Raw genomic sequence first — 19,024 nt, 5'->3', positions numbered from 1 at the left:
GTTTCACGCAAAACAAAGTCAAATCTTATGCTGGATTCGGATTATTTAATCTAAAAGTCTGTGTTTCATGACATTCAGACTTTGCTGCTCCAAAGCTCTGAAGGAAAATGTGTTTACTTTGTAACTTTTCCCCAAAAACTTTTATTGAGTTGTGTTGGTTTCTTAAACGTTCAGCACAATCATTAGAGCATCATGAGTAAAACACATTAAAGCCCCAAAAAGACCTCCAACATTGTGATGAAAACACCTGACAGCAGCAGTTTTGGAAATAAAACTGGGAGGACCAGCGCCCTCCAGTGGCTACCAGCTGCAATTGGCATTAAAGACCCACGCTGATGAAAATCGTGTTTTTAACATGTTTTTGTCACATTTTTCTGACGATGGAGGACATTAATACAGAGAATTAAGATTAAAATTGCATTTCTGAGAATTTCTTCATTCAAATCGTTGTGAATCAGTAGCAGATGAAAAAAGAGCTAATTTCCATCCATCATCCATCCATCTTCTATTCATTTGGGGCCGGGTCGCGGGGGCAGCAGACTGAGCAGAGATGCCCAGACTTCCCTCTCCCCGGCCACTTCCTCCAGCTCCTCTGGGGGGACCCCGAGGGGTTCCCAGGCCAGCCGAGAGACGTAGTCTCTCCAGCGTGTCCTGGGTCTTCCCCGGGGCCTCCGCCCAGTGGGACAGGCCCGCAACACCCCTCCAGGGAGGCATCCAGGAGGCATCCGGACTAGATGCCCGAGCCACCTCAACTGGGTCCTCTGGATGCGGAGGAGAAGCGGTTCTACTCCGAGCTCCCCACGGGTGACCGAGCTTCTCACCCTATCTCTGAGGGAGCGCCCAGCCACCCTACGGAGGAAACTCATTTCAGCCGCTTGAATCCGGGACCTCGTTCTTTCAGTCATGACCCAGAGCTCATGACCATAGGTGAGTGTTGGAATGAAGATCGACCGGTAAATTGAGAGCTTTTCTTTCTGGCTCAGATCTCTCTTCACCACAACAGACCGGTACAGAGAATACAGAGACCGGGAGTCTTGTTCACGAGTGAGTGAGGGAGGACTGGAGCTGGGCGGGCCACAAGCTCCCTGCTCCAAACTTTTAGCAACATGAAATGAAGGGGGCGGGGTTACTGCTCGCCAACAGTCACACCAACAACTCAAGAGGAGAATTCCTAATGAACTTCTGCTGCTCTGCAGAAACTATGTCCTAGAAAACGACACAAGCTAGGGCTGGGTGTCACCAATAATTCCTGAATCGATTCAGGTCGATTTTAAATTTACACAGTGTACACATTTATACATATTTGTGTATAAATACAACAACAATCTATATTTTTTTTAAAGGTATTTCCATTATCTGATACAGTTCACATACTGTAAAATTGTAAAAAGTAGAAGCTCCAACAACAATGTGCAGATCATTCTGTTCTCCCCCTCCTGGAGGGCGTTTCCGTTTGGCCACTAGGTGGAGCTGGTGTTATAGCATTACACTTCATTCCAGAAGATTCAGCAAAAAATGGTGCTTTAGACCACAAATGGTTACTTTAAAGAATATGTTTCCTAAAAAGAGCTTGGAAAACTAATGCCAGTGATGATATAAAGCTGTTCGTTTACGGTAGTCAGCAGTGTATGTTTAGGTTGAACGAGAATTAGCGTTAGCCATCCTATGGGAAATACCATTATAATTTAACATCAAGCTAGCAGACTTTGGCTTTGCTGCTGTTATGCATTAGATCCCCGGAAAAGGAAAGGCGTAAAAGATCAATCTCTACTTTTATGGATCAATTATTGATTTATTAAGCTTGGATCCATTCAGGTCCATTAATGGATTTGATCAACCCAGCCCTAATAAACAGGTTTTTCAAATTTTGCCTAAAACTGGCATAATCTTATTTAAAAGACCACTCGGAAAACTTTGAAAATAGATCAAAAGATGATTGGAGTGGGACTCTAACAGTAGCTCCAAGAAGATCCGTGCAGAACATGGTCCAGAGAAGAATCACTGATCAAACCGTCCACAGACGGATTCTCAGGAGACCCAAGAAAGCCAAAGAGGAGGAGCAGAAGTGTTTGTGTGCAGGACAGTACTCACAGCTTTAGCAAACACCCCCATCAGCTCAGGGAACTGGTGTGTGAGCAGAGCCAGCATGGCGGTGAAGGAGCAGAGGCCGGCGGTGAAGAGGATGAAGAAGGGCAGCTCCTTCTTGGGATACACCGACACCTCATGAAACACTGCTTCCACGCGGCACAGGCATACAAACAGTGGAATGTTACTTCACAACGGCCAGCGTGCGGCACAACATATCTAGTCTTTAGAAATCTGTGCTTGCAGACACTCAGTGGAAACACTGAGGCCCGTCGGACTTTACTGTCTGCTGCAGCTGCATGCGTCTGCGCAGGAGTGTGGTGCCTCTTACTGGGTAACAGCTCTCTGTCTGCGGTCTCTGTGCAGATGGGGTAGGGGTAGAACAGGTGACCCTTCTCCAGAGGATATGGAATCATCCTGAAAGCTAAGCACACAGAAACAAGCTGTTGCTGCATGCTGCCAGTGTGCGTGCACGAGCGTTTGTCCAAGGCTACTTACTGCCCTCCCAGGTGCAGTGGAGCAAGTTGAGCGCCCCCTCCACCCTTTTCCAGTGCTGCAGGTGGAAGAAGGCGTAGGCGATGGCTTCGCTGTCGCCTCTTTTCAGGATGTGTTCTGGAGGAAGAATCAAGCTCTTCATCTCCAGCAGGTACTGAGGAGGAGCAGAGAGCTATGATGAAGAGCTGGCTCCAAACATCATCGTCATCATCATCCTGCCTGCATAGATCTTCCTCTTGAACCACATCCCAGTATGGTGAGACTGTCCTGCAGGACATCTGTTCTAGTTTCCCTGCAGCTGGAGGTTCAACACTACACCAACATGCATCAGCCATTGACTGTACATGAGAATGGACTGAGTGACTCCTCCCCCCTGCCATTCCAAACAGGAAGTACCTGCTGGCACCAAGAAACCAAGATCCCATAGACTTCTATAGAGAAATAAACAGCTGGTATTCAGTCAAAACCATTCTTGATGTGATTCCTTTTTCTAACATGTTCTTGATAACCTTCATTTTTATATATTCTTTTAGTTTAAGCTCTTTAAGTTATAGACAGCCAATAAGATGCCTCCATAAAAGTATGCGATCTCACGTCAAACGTTCCGAATGTTTGATTGACAGATTTTGTGTAGCCCGCTTTCAAGTGGTAGGGGTGTGGACTTCCAACAAGCTCACTCCTGATTGGTGAGAGTGGTTGTCATTGAAACGTTGAGTCACAGTTTACTGATGTTATGAATGTGAATGTGTGAACGGGACTGTGACTGTAAAGCGCTTTGGGCCTTCCAGGAAGGTAGGAAAGGGCTACAGGAGTATACGCCATGGCGGCATCTGTATTATGGAAAAATGGCATCTGAACTGACTTCATTTGGTTGGGGCTTATCCTAAAGGTGACCTCACACTCACTTGGTCCAGTTCTCAGATACAGTCAATGGTATGTAGTGTGAATAGAGCGGCAGTGTCTGTGGTCATGACCGGCGTGAGGCGCTGTCCATCAAAGTCCTGCAGAGACTCACTTTGGGAACGTGCGGGTTGAACTCCACCGCCCTGTGGATGGCTTCGACTGCGTTCATTTCTGCTGTGCTCAGCCCCCTCCTGGACGCCGCTTCTGGTGAGAACCTTCTCAAACACAGACATGCAGAAACCCCACATGGATCAGAACCGTTTGGACTCAGGAGAAGAACCATAGACTGTTCTGTTTTAACCCTTGTGCTATCTTAGATGACCCCCCCCCCTTCCATTGATGTGTTCTCCCTACCATGACAAAGGTGGATAAAGGTGGAAAGATTTCATGTAATCCATGGACACCAGTGAAGATCACAAATCATTGAAGAAAAAAGGTTCAGAGCACTGTGTAGTGGGTCTAGATGACCCAACACCCAATGTTAAAGTGCCTAGGATAGCACAAGGGTTACAACATTAAACCTTTCTGCAGGGGGGTGGGGGAGTCACGCACTCAATGCTTCTCATTTGTGTTGAACATGTATTTGTCTTGACTGCATTGGATCTCTAGGAGCCTGTGTGACGCTGTTACACCAGTGAGTCAAGGGACAAGCTGACCTGCATCTACAGCTAAAGAGGAAAGCAGCTCAGATTCCTGAAGCTGCTTCAGGTACAAGAACACAACTACATCAGCGGAAAAGCAGCCCATGTCCAAAGAGAGTCCTTGAAGAGGTGTCCAGCCTTCTCCAGGCCAGAGGCCGCTTCAACGCCAGACAACATTTTACAGACCGGCCTGAAGTGGACGTCTGATTGTTTTTAAGCTTCCAGTTTCCTCCAACTTTGAGGGTAAAGGTTATCTTCACCCTCTGTAAAATATCTGCAGCTGCTTTAAACTTTATTTGTACACTAGATTTCATGTAGGAACCATTCAAATGTGATGTAGACATTCCCCTAAAGGAGCTCTATGCTGCTGTTCTTTAGCTTTGTATAGTAAACTATATCCATGTATATAATAATGTATAACCTTTGGCACACTAAAGAACAAATTTTTCTTAAATGTTGGTCATTTTCCAACCCAGGACAAAACGACTGGATATCTGAGGCTCCGCCTTTTGCTCATTGTGGGTGCCGCCCATTTCATGACATCCAGCGACTTGTCATTTGTCAAGAATAGGCTGGATGTGTTGGAGAGAATTTTTCAAAATAAAACTTGCTTTAAGATCAGATTATGAATAAAATGGAAGAAATGTAGGGTGTGTGTTTTCTCTCTGTGTCCCGGTACCAACTGTCCTTTGGACCGGTACTGGTCCACAGCCTGGGGTTTGGGGCATTTTGTGTTTCTGCCCAACAGGCTACTTCCTGTGAACGTCCTCTGATGGTTAGTTCCAGTCTGTAATGTTGAGCTCTGAACTTTCTCAGAGACTCTCCTGAGAACACGCAGCGTTCAGAGAAAGCTCAGCCTTCCTCAAACATCTGCAGACAGGAAGCTGCATTGCTGTTCATGTTTACCATCAGAGATGTCATTTTTATCAATGAAGCACAAATGCACAGCTGAGGCTGTTTCAGAGCATGCAGATGTTTGAGTGACGGGAAGGCCCCCCCCGAAGCTCTTCTCTGGACGTCTGCTGCTGCCCCCACGCAGGTGCAGCTCTGTCTGCGTTCCTGGAGCATCTTTCGGGTTCTAGCTGCAGTCGGACTTATCCCAGAACTCATTCAGAGGTCTTTTTTTAAAGTTCTAGAAAGACCTTTTGAAAAGTGTTTTATTTTACAACTTTTGATTCGAACGGGAACCAAAGAACTTAAAGATGCTCATGTTTGCCTCCTGGGGCAACATCCCCCCCCTCCCCCCAAAAGTTCCAGGAGGCTGATACTCACTTGTCTGACACGGCCCTGGCTTTGAGCAGAGCTGCTGTGTAACATATTGTTGCAGATTTGGGTAAGCTGATATCTGTGGAGGACACAAGAAGAGGCAGGTGAGTAGCAGGTTAGTGAGGGGGGGGGGGTCAGTCTTTAGGGATTTAGTCTTTCAGATTCTGACAAAAGTAGAGGTTTTCTGTCTTTGTCTGTTGAACATTTGACCTCCTGCATACAGAGATATGACGGTTTTAGAGGTGGGACAGCTGCTGACTGAACATCACTGAAATGTCCTGCAGAAGCTGCTAAAAAGCTGTTCTGGTGGAGCTTCTGTGGAGAGAAAATAGACTCACTGGAGTTGTGTGTGTGCATAATTCTTGCTTTATAACTCATACGATATATTTTGTGCATAAGTGTGTAGACTTACAGCAGGCTGGAACTAACTGCAAAGCTTACATACGTTTTTTTTTTTTTAAAGTAATGTGTTTCATGTCGGTGCAAAGCTGTTTTTTTCTGTTAGAATCAGTTGATTTACGTTGATCATGCAAACAGCTAAAGATTTACTGTAGGTCAAAGGGCATGCATTATTATGTAGGCGTCGCCTGCAACCTTTCTGGCGTTAAAGGGTTAAAGGAAATAGCAGTTATGGCTGTTCTTCCCCTGTTTTTTTCAAAGACATGCCGACAGTCAAGAACAGCAGGTCTCATGGATCCAGTTCTGGAATCCGAGTCCCTCACCGTCATACTTGGCCAGAACAGCCTGGACGTCGGCGTAGTTCTGGAGCTCCAGCAGCGACTCCAGCAGGTTCTCATGGATGTTGAACATACTAAGGAGAGGGAACTCCTTCATTAACTGGAAAACACACAACTGTTGTTACATGTAAAACCAGGCAGGAGGAAACACAGAGAAATGACTGGAGGAGAACGTTAGAATCAGAGATCAGGTTCTCTGCTCTGAACTTACATCTCTCATCATTTTTACTGCTTCTCGTGTCCGGCCAAGTTTTCTGGAGCACATGGCCAGTCTTCTTTTGATATACACCAACACGTTGGTGTCTCTTCCTGGTAAAGAAATGACGTGAGAATAGCCGTTGTGGGGAGGGAATGTGTGTGTGGGGTGGATGCTGCACTCACTGTGCTGGGCCTCATACTGTGTGCCGTGGTGCTGCAGCTGCTGGCTGCGCCGATAGCAGCCTTCCCCTGCTTTTAGCGCCTGTTTAAAGAGCCGCTCGGCCTCCATGATGGTGGTGGCCTCTTCCTCTGCCAGAAGGATGTACGCGGTTGCACAGCTGCAGGAACAAATACTCTCCGTTTATGAACATTTCTGTGAACAGCATGAAATCTCTGTGGCAAACATGGGTCCTTCCAGCCAGAAAACCAACAATCCCAGCTTTGGTTTGAGATCAGAGCAACAAGTGACAGCAGAGCAGATCCTCTCGGCGGGAAAAGCTGCCACAGAAGTGTTTGGATGAGTCGGATTCCTCATTTTGAATGAAAGCCCCACAAATTCTGTCACAAACTCACATTTCTTAAACATGTCAGATGGGGCCACTTCCAGCTGAGGAATGCCCTTTCTGCAGGCCACAGACCGGTTTAATGTCAGCTGATACTTCCAGGGACCGTACCACTCCATGGCGGGGGGTTGGGGACCATTGTACAGTACTTTTTAATATACTTCATTGTCAGAAAGTAAGAATGAAATGATGTCATCCAATCGTTTTATAAAGCAGGTAAACAGAAGCTTTTCATTCTCTTCCAAGCATTAAATAATGGACCATTTAATGTTAGTGTTATGGTGAAATCATGTTGTGTATTGAGAAATGTCAGATGTAGCACAAACAACATCTCACATCAGACAGACAGAATGTGCAGACTCTCAGGAGATTTTATCAGAGAGCTGGAAGTGTGATAAACATCACAGTTCAACGCCGCAGAAGTTCAGAGAGGAAGAGGGTCTGTGGTTAGGACAGTTGTGACGGCCAGACCTGAGCAGAAAAGCTGCTGCTGTCACTCATTGATCTGATCTGCCCTCACACCACATCCTGCTGGCCTCAGAGCAAAGCTTTCCTGCACCACTGCCTGTTTTATAGGCTCAAGCCGCCCTCACACAATAATAGCATATTATTACACACTACATCTGAGCCATCCAAAATGCGTGGCCACCCTACTGTCTGTCATCCGGACAGAGATCCTTCAGGACACAATTCCACCACATAAAAGAGCATTAAAGTAAAGAATTTGTTGGAACAGAAACTGTTTTTGCAGTTTAATGTGCATGTCTGTTCTCTAGATGAGTATTCTAATTGTGTTGTTGAAGAAAGTCGTATTCCAAGTGCCTTTTGGTAAATTTGTTAGTTGAATAAAAAAATCAACAAGTGAATTTGTTTTTATTCTTTTTAGTATTCTTCTTTCTCTTTCGGCTTTTCCCATCATGGGTCGCCACAGCGAATCAACCTCTCTTTTGAGGATGAGTCGCATGGTTAGCGTGGCAATGTTTTACGCCGGATGCCCTTCCTGACGCAACCCTCTCAATTTTTCCGGGCTTGGGACCGGCACAGAAGCAGAGAAGGGAATAGGGAGCAGCCCGGATTTGAACCCTGGTTTCACGGATGGAAGGTGCAAACCAGCACGAGCTTATTTCAAGATTTTTTTTTTCTTTATTTTAGTAGACAACACATTTTAATCAAGCTCCTATAGCCTAGCTTTTAGTTTGTTTGTGTGTTTTTGCCTTCCTTAAAGATTGAACCTATTTACTAAGGCCTGGACATTGTTTCTAAAATCAAGACATCTTGTCAAGTAAAGTTCACTAGCTGCACTGGCAGATAATTTGACTTATTTCTAGTCGATTTCTACTAAAACAAATACTGTTTTTCTAGAATTGAGATGGTGTTGTTTTGCAGTGTTCGGCCTTCTGTCGCCTGCTGGCAGGAGAAGAGACAGAAACTTAGAACCACGAGACGCTTCACTGACTGAATGGAACCATGTCTGTCTGTTAAGGTTTCCTCCTGAGGAAGCAGATATCTGCACATCAATAAATAGGACTGTCTCCTGAAACCATCCTTTGATGCTGTTTTGAGCTTTGCTGAACTTCTGTCTTCATGACAGCATTAAAGTCCTACTCTGATCATCTCTTGATCTACTTTCAAAGTGTTTCTAATGGTCTTTTATTTATGATTATGCAAAACTCATTGTGTTGTTTTCTAGGACATAGTTTCTGCAGAGCGGCAGTAGTTTATTAGAAATTCACCTCTGTGCTGTGGGTGGACAGTTAGTGTGGAGCAAGCCCGCCCTTCCCCTTTCACTCTCAGCGTAACAAATTTGCTCTTTTTCAAGCAGCATTTTTTCATCTGCTCCTGATTCACACTGATTTAAATACAGAATAATCAGAAATGCAACTGTAATCTTAATTTTATTTATATATGTCCTCCTTCATCAGAAAAATGCTACAAGAAAATGTAAAAAAAACCACACATTTATGGAGTGGAGTAACGAGAAGTGAAGGAAATCAGACTCACTCTTCCAGCTCCAGAGCTTCGTGCGCTGCAGAGATGCGAGCCTGCGGGTTCCTTTCCCTCCAGGCCTTCTGCATGACTGCAACAACACAATGCAGCTTCAACAGCAGCCACAAACTCCAGGATGTCACGGGTTACAAACAGCTCCTTACTGGCGTCTGCCGGCCGCAAGTGGTCCGAGTCGCATGTGAAGAAGGTCTGGTGGTCTTGTGCTGATAAGTTCATGTCGTAGTACGTTAGCGGCTCCCTTCCAGTCACCCATGTATACCTGGATGGAAATGAGCCGCAGAAGAAAGCATCACGTCCAGGAACCAGGAACCGTTGACTGAATAGGAGAACTGGACTGAGTGACCCCTCCCCAGGTGGTCCAAACAGGAAGTACCTGCTCGTCCCAAAAAGCCAAGAGCCATAGACTTCTACATAAAATAAAAAGCTGTCACTCAGTCATTCTATAGGTCAGAATAATTATTCTGGCTCTTTTCTTTTTTTTTACATCTTTTTGATAATCCTCATTTTTTCATGATTTTATTTTCTTTATTGCAAGTTATTCAAGTTATAAACTGACCAATCAGATGCCTCAATAAAAGTACATGGTCTCATGTTCAAAGTTCCAAACGTTTGATTGACAGACTTCCAGTGGTAGGGGTGTGGACTTCCAACAAGCTGACTCCTGATTGGTGAGAGTGGTTGCAATAAAACTTTCCCTCAGACCGATTTGGACCAATCACTGCTTACGGACAATGTCTGGATCCAACATGGCGGATTCTCATGAACTGACTTCATTTGGTTGGAGTAAACCATTTTCTGTGGGTGACATCCCCCTTGCTCAGTCCAGTACAGTCAATGGATGGACCTCACAGAAACGTGAAGCTGAGGCTGTCGTCCATTTACTTTAGATAATAAGGAAGGATGACCCAGCATGGGAAAATACTGACTGAAAGGAGAAGAAGCAGACCAAGCCGTTCCGGTGTCCCTGCTGTGGTTACTCACCGATTGTATTCTGCTCCACGGAAAAGGTTCAGTGGATTTCTCCAAACTTTACATTCTGCAGCAGAGACACAGAAAGCACAGCACTGATGAGTAAAGAGGAGGACAAAGTCAACACTGAGCTGGTTTGGTTCTGAGAAATCATTTCACAAAGACACAGACTCACACTGAACAGAGAGGAATCCTTCTTTAATACAATTGGAATTCTTACAGAAAAAACGGACAGAAAAGCTGTTTTATGTGTGAAAAACGTACAACAAAGTGGGAAAAAAACAAGTTAGATTCATGAATTTGATGAAGTGTTAATGACGAATTATAAAATTTGGGAGAGCAATAATTCAAATTATGTTCCAAATGAAAAAAACAATTAGCAGAGAGCATCCAAAAACTTCCATTTAAGAGATAATCAATCTAGTCTGAGAGTCAAATATGTTTATGAAAGCAGCTGTGAGAACAAATGCTAAACCTCACAGTATCTCCTCAGATATGATAATTTAATAACTGCAGGGAAGACAGTAAAAATAGTCAATCTATAAAAAATTGAAAGAAACTTTGAATGGTCATATATTAAATATGTAAAAGGGACATACTGACATGTTCTCATTCTAAACATTTCTTATTAGAATTGATTGTTTTCAGTATTTTGTTTTTACTCTGTAAAAATGCTGTTTATAGAAATGTAAGTTTACATTAAAATATAAAAGGGCTTGGATTTGATTAGTGGTTGAACTTCATCCAAAACCCTATTTTGAATTTTGAATACTATCAGTCACTTCTGTATTTATATTTGTTTACTTTTCATTTTATCAACATGAAATGGATAAATTAAACCAATTCAATTCAAAGTGAGGATTTGCTGAATGCGATTGAAGTAAAAACACAAATGAATGAGTCTCACAGGACATAACATTCATAATTCAACTGTATGCAACAGTTTCCACTGTTGCCGAAGTAAAATGTCCCACATATATAGATATCATTATACGTTACTTCATCCCTTTTGAAGAAAATAAATGGACTTCTGTTATTCCTGAAAGTTCAGATTCTGTTCACCAAAGTCACTCAGTATCAGACAGCATGAACTTTTTCAGCTTCTGTCTGTTCTTGATTACTGGAGAGTCTAGAGAACTTTTAGGGTCTTAAGGGTTGTAGTTCTTAGTATCCATAATCTGTGCTTGATAAGCTGTGTAAATCCTTGTTTTAGTGTCTGTCCTCATCATTACCCTGGCTAGCGGGTAGTAGATCTGGACAGTAACTCATCCAAATATTTGGTGAAAAACACAGAATTGGGTTACAGGGCTTCAACAGAACCCGTGGCCCTCTGGAGAGGTTCTATGCGTGAAGCTGCACAGAGCAGACGATGGATGGGTGTCATTGGGATGAACCGCCACAGTTTGAGTCTCGTGGAGCCACATTGAATCTGGAGGAAAGGCTTTGGCTCTTACCGGACACACTTTGCCGGTTGGAGTCGGCCTCGCCGTTGCTTGTGTTGGGGTTGGTGGGGGAGCTGCTGTCCACTCCCCCCAGCAGGGGGCGCAGGTGGCTCACAGAAACCTGCTCTATGAACGAGGTCCCATACTTCCTGAAATACCACCACTCAAAGATCTGAGCAGGACACAGGAGACAACGCCATCAATCACTGGAAGGTTAAGATCAGTTTTAGAAAAAAGGGTGACACAGAGTCCATGCAGGTCCAGTCAGGAAAAAGGAACATGATTTCATGAATGAGCTGCTCTTCCAGCATCTTTCACTCGAAGACAAATGAGAAACAGAAACTGTTTGACAGAGAAAATGCTTCATTTTCATCAAACATGTCACACAACCTACTCTTTTTTGTCGCAACACAAGACGATCTGTGTGAATGAAGCTTAGAAGAAGGAACATTGACTATCTAGAACCCTAAAAGGGAGATAATGAGATGGGGGTTTGGATGCAGAACTTCCTCTCAAACCATTGATTGTATGATGCTATGTTCACACTGGACTGTCACTACCTGATACTAGTGCCTGTACGCCAGTAGGAAGAGGCATGATGCTAAATGTCAAAGTGGTGCAAATCAAATTTTTCTTTTACAACTCTATTCTGATATATGAAAGACTGGGTGTCATAGAATTCAAAGCACTAACCAGTTATTTTCTCCGCCATGATCAATTTTCAAACAGTTGGCACTTGTGCCAGCGTCAAATTCACCTCCACCGTCTTTGATTTAACAAGCGTCAAAGTTGCTGCTTGAGGTCTATCCAATAGGGTGTTAACCTGAAGTTCCCGATACGTGTGGGAGGAGCTTCCGTTAAAAGCTTTTCCCAACCTCATCATGGAGGATGCAGATGATGAGAGATCAGGTTTATTGATTTTACAGAATTGTAGAAAAGCATCGATGAGCAGTGCACGCCTATGTGTGGGTTCATGGCATCATTCAGAAACAGCAGCTGCCCCGCACTGTGGCAGAAGAAAGCCGCTGCTAAAAACTAAAAACTACTAAAGCTACTGGTGATCTGGGTGACAGGTCAGAGTGCAGACCCCTTAGGCTGGGGAAGAAGATTATATAGATCATAACCCATCAGTGGGAAAATATCTGATATCATTCCACTTTGCCATGAATAGAAACAAAAAACTACAAACGTTTGTGACCCTGGTTACTATAGAAAACATCTTAAAACCACATGGTTTCCACTTTACTGACAATGTGAGCTCAGCTAAACACAACTTCCAAGCTGCCTACGCAGCGTAAAGACTGCAGGAGAGAAATTGAGTTAATTAAGAAAGTGGCTATTTCAGATGACGGGCCAAACTCTGATGCACCAGATTCTTCTGCTATAGAGGACCTGGAGTGGAGGGGAAGCCTCCACTCCACTGTCATTATCTGAATGGAATCAGAAATCATCTATTTCAGTGTTTTTCAACCTTTTTTGAGCCAAGGTACACTTTATCCTTGTCTTTATTGATTCACCTCTACAATCTCATGTGCATTTTTGTGATAATTGTGGCACAAAAAGCTGGAAGTTGCAGCTGTTTTTTTTAAAAGATGTAATAAAAGTTAAGTCAGTTTTCAGTAATAATTTACTACTAAATTATTTGACATTTTACCCTGGTAGTTGTTTTTTCCCTTCAGTTTATTAAAATGCAATTTTTTGTAACCTCACAAAAAAATATATATATTCTTTCTGAATGGTGATTTATTTATTTTAATATATTTTTTATGTTGGTGCAAAGGCAACTGTAATTTTTGAAAAATTATATAATCACAATATGTTTGATAAATTTTACACAACATTATATAGATGTTTTCTCTAGCTACACAAAAAGTGAACATATTGAAGTTTTATTAGTTTTTCTTTTGTCTTAATCAAAGATGTCTTTGAAAACTTTAACAAAAATGTTTTATTTCTTTTTAGATAATTACGTTGTTTCAATTTAGTTTAAATGTGTCTGTTGGCAACTTAATCCTGTTTCTTAAATGATGTTTAACATATAATATAATCCAGACGTTATTAGTAAAGTGTTTCAGTTAGAAAGATGACTTGGACCAAACTCTGGGATGTTTGGCTGTTAATGAACACAAACCTTGAAGGAGAACTAAACTGTTGACCTCTGACTTCATCAAGAAGATTGAAAAACTGTTTAATGGGTTTTCATTGTGGTTGAAAGACGTTTAACAACGAAGACTCATTGTACGCTGAAACGTTGTCACTTTAACACAATGCTAAATGGGAGATCCAGTGCTAAAACTGCAGCCGTTGGCAGACAGACTCTCTTCTCTGAGCTTCATTGTTTTGTTCACTTGTTCCACGGTCTGACACCGGATTCTGTGGAAAGCTCCACCGCTAAAGACGAGCTTTAGCTGGTATTTTTGTTGGAACTGAGAGACTTTAGGAGCTAAATCAGAAAAAGGAAGTGAAGACTTTAACCACTTCTGATTGGTCAGACTGATGACGTGTGATTAAGCCTTCAAGAATGATTGGTGGAGACAGTTAAAGGGGCGGGACTTTTCAGAAAACAGCTGAAGCTGCAGCTAAATCTGGCTCCCTGTACCTCAAAGAATAGACTTCAAAGCAGCTCTGCTTGTGTACAAGTCTCTCCATGGCACCAAAGTACATCTCTGACATGTTAGTGCCATATGAACCATCTCGTACTCTGAGGACCTCAGGGACCGGCCTCCTGTTGATTCCCAGAGTCAGAACTAAACAAGGGGAATCAGCGTTTCAATATTCTGCAGCTAAAATCTGGAACAGCCTCCCTGAAGTCGTAAGACAGGCCTCTTCTGTGTTCATGTTCAAATCTAGACTTAAAATATTTCTGTTTAGCTGTGTATATGACTGAAAGGTCCTATCTGCACTTTTCTTTCCTTTCCTTCCTTTATTTTTAAATCAATTTTCAATATTTTTTTTTTTTCTTTTCTTTTAAAGTAAATTTTACGTTGATTATTTCTATGATGTATTGTGATTTTAATGCATTTTTCTGTTTTGTGAAGCACCTTGAATTACTTTGTGTACGAATTGTGCTATACAAATAAACTTGCCTTGCCTTGCCTAAATCGCGGTACCGTCATTCTTATCAAAATGTCTTTGATAGAATCAAATAAACACAAAGAAAAAAATATTTTATGATCTTTCATATTCCTAACTACTCAGTGTTTTGATGAACACAGAGCTGATATCCTGGAGATGGAAAATGTTTTTAGATCAGTGAATGGGTCATTTCCCACTGTACACCTGACCATCTCCCACGGCACACTAGTCTGCCACGACTCACCGGTTGAAAAACACTGATCTATATCACCCATAATTAAACAGAAAGCAACACAATGGATCATGGTAGGAATAAAACAAGAAATCTCACCAATATTAGTCCTGATATGAGGGACGAGGTGCCTGTTAGAGCCACGTAGAACTTGGGCGTCAAGGTGTTGAGAAACATGCTTACTGCAGAAACCAAAAAAAAAAACAAGGAAATCTCAGAATTTTTTCATATAAAATTCATTTATCAGGTGGTTGGTTCACAACCAGTTTGTGTAAACATCACAAAAACAGTGAAGACATTTGTTACACCAGAGCACCATATGTGAAGCAGATGAGAGGTTTTCCCAGCATCCTTTGTGATCCACATTTCTGATCTCTGAATGTTAAGCTAACATCAGGACACAGTCGTAATTAACTTCATTCGTTCGCACTAGAGGTGTCATTTTTAGGCCTGGAAGTGAATTAGCAGACAAATTGTGCCACAAAGTCCGACCACATGACACCAACAACAGTATTATTATTCTAAAGAATTTGCAATAAAGTGTAAATATCAGTCCTGGTTTGCTGCTTTTTGAGCAGGTGAGTCAACTTTTATTCCGGCTGATTGTGGTGGAGATTCCAGTTTAGATCACTGGAGTTCTTCTCCATCATTTCTAGCCTTGGTCTCATGCACTGCCACAGGGGATTGACCTGTGGGGGTTCTGCGGGGTACATAGAGGGTCATAGAATGTACCATTGATATGTGTGTAAGGGGCCATCGTGAAGTATTTCAAAGAATAATGAAAGCTATAACAGTGGTGGTTTTACGGTGGGCGTACTGGCTCCTTACTGACCATGTACAAATGCTACATGCATAGGATGTCCACACAAAATACACTCAAGGAGCACACATTTATGATGTAAACAGCACCAAACGCTCCTTGCCCAGTGTTTGGGAGGGGGGGTTAAAAAAATGAAACATGGGTACAACATAACTGTGTCACCTATTTCACCCTAACTGCCTTTGCATGTTGCATAAGTGTTCATGACCATTTTTCCCCAGCAGACAGCCCACATCCACCCGTTGTGACTACAGATTTAGTTGGTTTGTTGTAAGCTTCATATAGGGCTGATCAACACTACTAACACAAGTGAAATGTAATGTATGTCCCACATAGACAATGAAGTATAAACCGAAACGCCAAACTGTAATGGTGAAACTATTCATTCATATTGCTTCTCTGGGTCTGTAAACAGCATCCTGACTAGCTCCAACTTATCATTCTTTATTTGTATTCAAGTAAAGCAAAATCCTAAGCTGTGTTTCCAGTAGACATATTCACAGAACGTTCTCAAAATTCTAGATATGGCAAAAAGACGCAATTTCTCAAGTACACCGTGGCCATTAAATCATAATTATGTGAGTAAACACAAACCAACTCATGCGGTAAGTCATTCAGAAACATGGCGACGGTTGTGAGCAAGTCCTTGATTTACAGCAGATACATTCACATTTCTGCCACGCCACGAGGGCTCATCATCATCTATCAAAGGAGACGTCTGCGTCTTGTTCAGGCCATGGAGCAGCGAGCTCCTTACATGTGGGAGTGGTTTTTTGAACGCCAAATTTAACATTAACCATTTGGCCAAATGAAAACCTGATAAATATGAACATTTTATAAAGACTATGAATCCACTGTGGTATGATGATGAACAACTGGGGTAATTTAAATGTAGGAATTAATTTAAATACTTTTTTCAAATAACAAATTGTTCAAATGCAATGCATTGTGGTCTATATTTGCAAATCTATTGAGCACACTAGATTTTTGGCGAGACTTCTGGGAATTTTCCAGGGAGGTGGATTTTGGAATTGTAGATTTGGGCACTCCTTCAAAATGGCGAATGCGCTATATAGTGCATTAAGACCCATAACAACATAAACCAGTAGCCCATCCTGTAGGAAAGCGGCGTCTAAATCCTTGTTTTACAGATATCTCTGCGGATTACCCAAACTAGGTGTGCTCCATCAATGTTAGGCGGGCCTCAAAGACTGGATAGGCCTGCTCTAAGGAAATCTTAGAAAAGGTGAAGCAAAGAATCTCTGATGCAATAAGAGAAATAGTCGACAGAATCACCACATCAAGCTTGATTTCAGACATGGAGGGAATGCAGTAAAAGCAAAGAGTCCCCAGTCACAACAGCTTTGTGAATGACCTGTGTCTTATTCTGACCATCAACATGCTGAATGTGGGGGAACAAAAGACACCAATCAGATGAGCCCCTGCCTCCTTCACTCACTCTGACTCGCACATTAACTAAGTGCAGCTGGGCATCAATTCAACCCAGTGAAGTGGAGGCTCTTGTTGCAACAGAAAGGCTCTTTCAGAAAGGCTCGTAGTAAAACCGGCCTGAAAGCTGCTGTTAGCCGTTAAGGATGAGAGAACACTACTATGGGCTGACTGAAGGCTTCAGTAGTCACCACTGTTGGTTTTTAAAACCTACACACATACAAAAATTGAATGATAGTCAAAGGTTCATTCATCTTCTTCTGTTTGTCCCTTTTGGGGTCACGGGGCTGCTGGAGCCTATCCCGGCCACTTATGGGTGAAGGCAGGGGACAACCTGGATAGGTCGCCAGTCTGTCGCAAGGTTTCACACACCCAAGCACACTCACACTCACACCAATTGACAATTGACCAATTAAGCTATGAAGCATGTTTATGGACGGTGGGAGGAAGCCGGAGTCCCCATAGAAAACCCGGGCATACATGGAGAGAACATGCTAACTCCACACAGAAAGGTCCCCCATCTGGTTCAGGTCCCCCAGCAATGACCTGAACCAGGGGCCTTCTTGCTGTGAGGCAAGAGCGCAAACCACTGCGCCACCGTGCAGCCCCTAGTCCCTCTAGACCAGGGGTCGGGAACCTTTTTGGCCAAGAGAGCCATAAATGCCACATATTTTGAAATGTAATTTCGAAAGAGCCATACAATAATGCAGTGTCCCTTCCCCACACTGAGGCACGGAGACTTAACCTCTTTTAAAGTTCTTTATTCCGATTACTGCAGACCGCAACAAACGCCGTACAATTAATTCAGCAACTCCTGAATCTCTCCCGCCGAGACGAGAGAGAGCGCTTCTCCCAACTTTATATTCCCCTGCTCCCGCTCCAGCCCTCCCATTTCCCTTATTCGGCCCATAGCTGAACCCCATTGGTCCAAACTACCTAACAACAGGCTGAGCGACAGAACTGAGAGCCAATCAGATGCGTTCAATGAACTCCAGAACTTTTAACGCGGCCCAACAGCCATCCAACTCAGTCCGCGACAATTTGTTTAAAACTAAATATACAAATGAATGTGTGCATTTGATTTAATTTCAACATTTTTAAAGTACAATAAGTCTGTGGATTATTTTTAATAACATTGTTATTCTGTTGCTAATAAATGATGAGTATTTCTCGTGGTAGTTTTGCTGATGGTCTAGTCTGGTTGGTTGATCCATGGTGAGTTTCTGCTTCGTTCAGGCGTTGAGACTTTAAACGTGATCTTAGGTCTGAATGTTCTGTAGATGTGACAAAGACTGCTCACATGCAGACGGGGAGCCAAACACACACTCACACGCTGCAGTGAGTGACGGGAAGCGGGTTTTACGTTTTTACAATCCCTGCGCGATTCACCTGCTGCCTGTCCCCACAACACCTCAGCCCCACCCTCTGCTTTCTCCCTCACACATCCCGTCCCCGCATCTGCGCGCTCTTTCTCAGAGACGGGAGCGCGCAGTTTTAGGCACGTCAATTCACAGGTTTCCAGCTGGTACAAACTCTGTGAAATAATAGATAATAGTAACTGATAGCGCTGGCGCAGATTTCTCTATCTAAGCACCGCTACTACTGCGCGCCTCTGGCATCGCATCGCGCCCGAGAAGGACTGGACTAATAAAATAAAAAAAACTATAATTAAAGATTTGTCTGCGAGCCACATGTGACCATCAAAAGAGCCATATATGGCTCGAGAGCCATAGGTTCCCGACCCCTGCTCTAGACCCTAGAGAGACTGATCCTGAATCACCTCCAGCCCCTAGTGAGGCCAGTGCTTGACCCCCTGCTGTTTGCATGTCAACCTGGCATCGGAGCGGATGACGCTGTCATCTACTTGATGCACAGAACTCTGCTACACCTCGAGGAACCTGGAACCTTTCAGAATCATGTTCTTCGACTTCTCCAGCGCCTTCAATACCATTCAACCATCACTGCTGAGGGGAAAGCTGGAAGGTGCGGGGGTTGACAACCAGCTGACCTCGTGGATTGTTGACTACCTCACCAACAGACCACAGTACGTGAGGCTCCAGGACTGTGTGTCTGCCCAGGTGGTCTGCAGCACGGGGGCACCATAAGGGACAGTGCTCTCTCCTTTTCTCTTCACCCTCTACA

General features: G+C 43.3%; 1 protein-coding gene across 23 annotated transcripts in view; it reads right to left on the bottom strand.

Annotated features, from left to right (window-relative positions):
- Positions 1-19,024, bottom strand: part of LOC101174329 (suppressor of tumorigenicity 7 protein homolog) — a 45,615-nt gene that overhangs the window by 550 nt on the left and 26,041 nt on the right. For 6 of the 23 annotated variants that reach the window (XM_078948252.1, XM_078948255.1, XM_078948257.1 and 3 more), the window contains 13 exons: positions 14,713-14,795; positions 11,319-11,478; positions 9,877-9,931; positions 9,039-9,154; positions 8,890-8,965; positions 6,509-6,663; positions 6,339-6,436; positions 6,113-6,242; positions 5,397-5,469; positions 3,596-3,698; positions 2,584-2,734; positions 2,369-2,509; positions 2,092-2,231 (listed from right to left, as the gene is read on the bottom strand). In XM_078948252.1, coding sequence (XP_078804378.1) covers positions 2,092-2,231; positions 2,369-2,509; positions 2,584-2,734; positions 3,596-3,698; positions 5,397-5,469; positions 6,113-6,242; positions 6,339-6,436; positions 6,509-6,663; positions 8,890-8,965; positions 9,039-9,154; positions 9,877-9,931; positions 11,319-11,478; positions 14,713-14,795 — 1,481 coding nt within the window. Of the gene's footprint in view, positions 1-2,091; positions 2,235-2,368; positions 2,510-2,583; positions 2,735-3,595; positions 3,699-5,396; positions 5,470-6,112; positions 6,243-6,338; positions 6,437-6,508; positions 6,664-8,889; positions 8,966-9,038; positions 9,155-9,876; positions 9,932-11,318; positions 11,479-14,712; positions 14,796-19,024 lie in introns of all 23 variants that reach the window. The other 17 variants (XM_078948253.1, XM_078948258.1, XM_078948254.1 and 14 more) reach the window with 5 other exon arrangements.

The sequence above is a fragment of the Oryzias latipes genome, chromosome 6 (assembly GCF_053564925.1).
Source record: "Oryzias latipes strain Hd-rR chromosome 6, Olatipes_Hd-rR_3.1".
NCBI classification, from domain to species: Eukaryota; Metazoa; Chordata; class Actinopteri; order Beloniformes; family Adrianichthyidae; genus Oryzias; species Oryzias latipes.
Note: the sequence above shows the minus strand (reverse complement) of the source record. Positions and strands in the feature narration are given on the sequence as shown.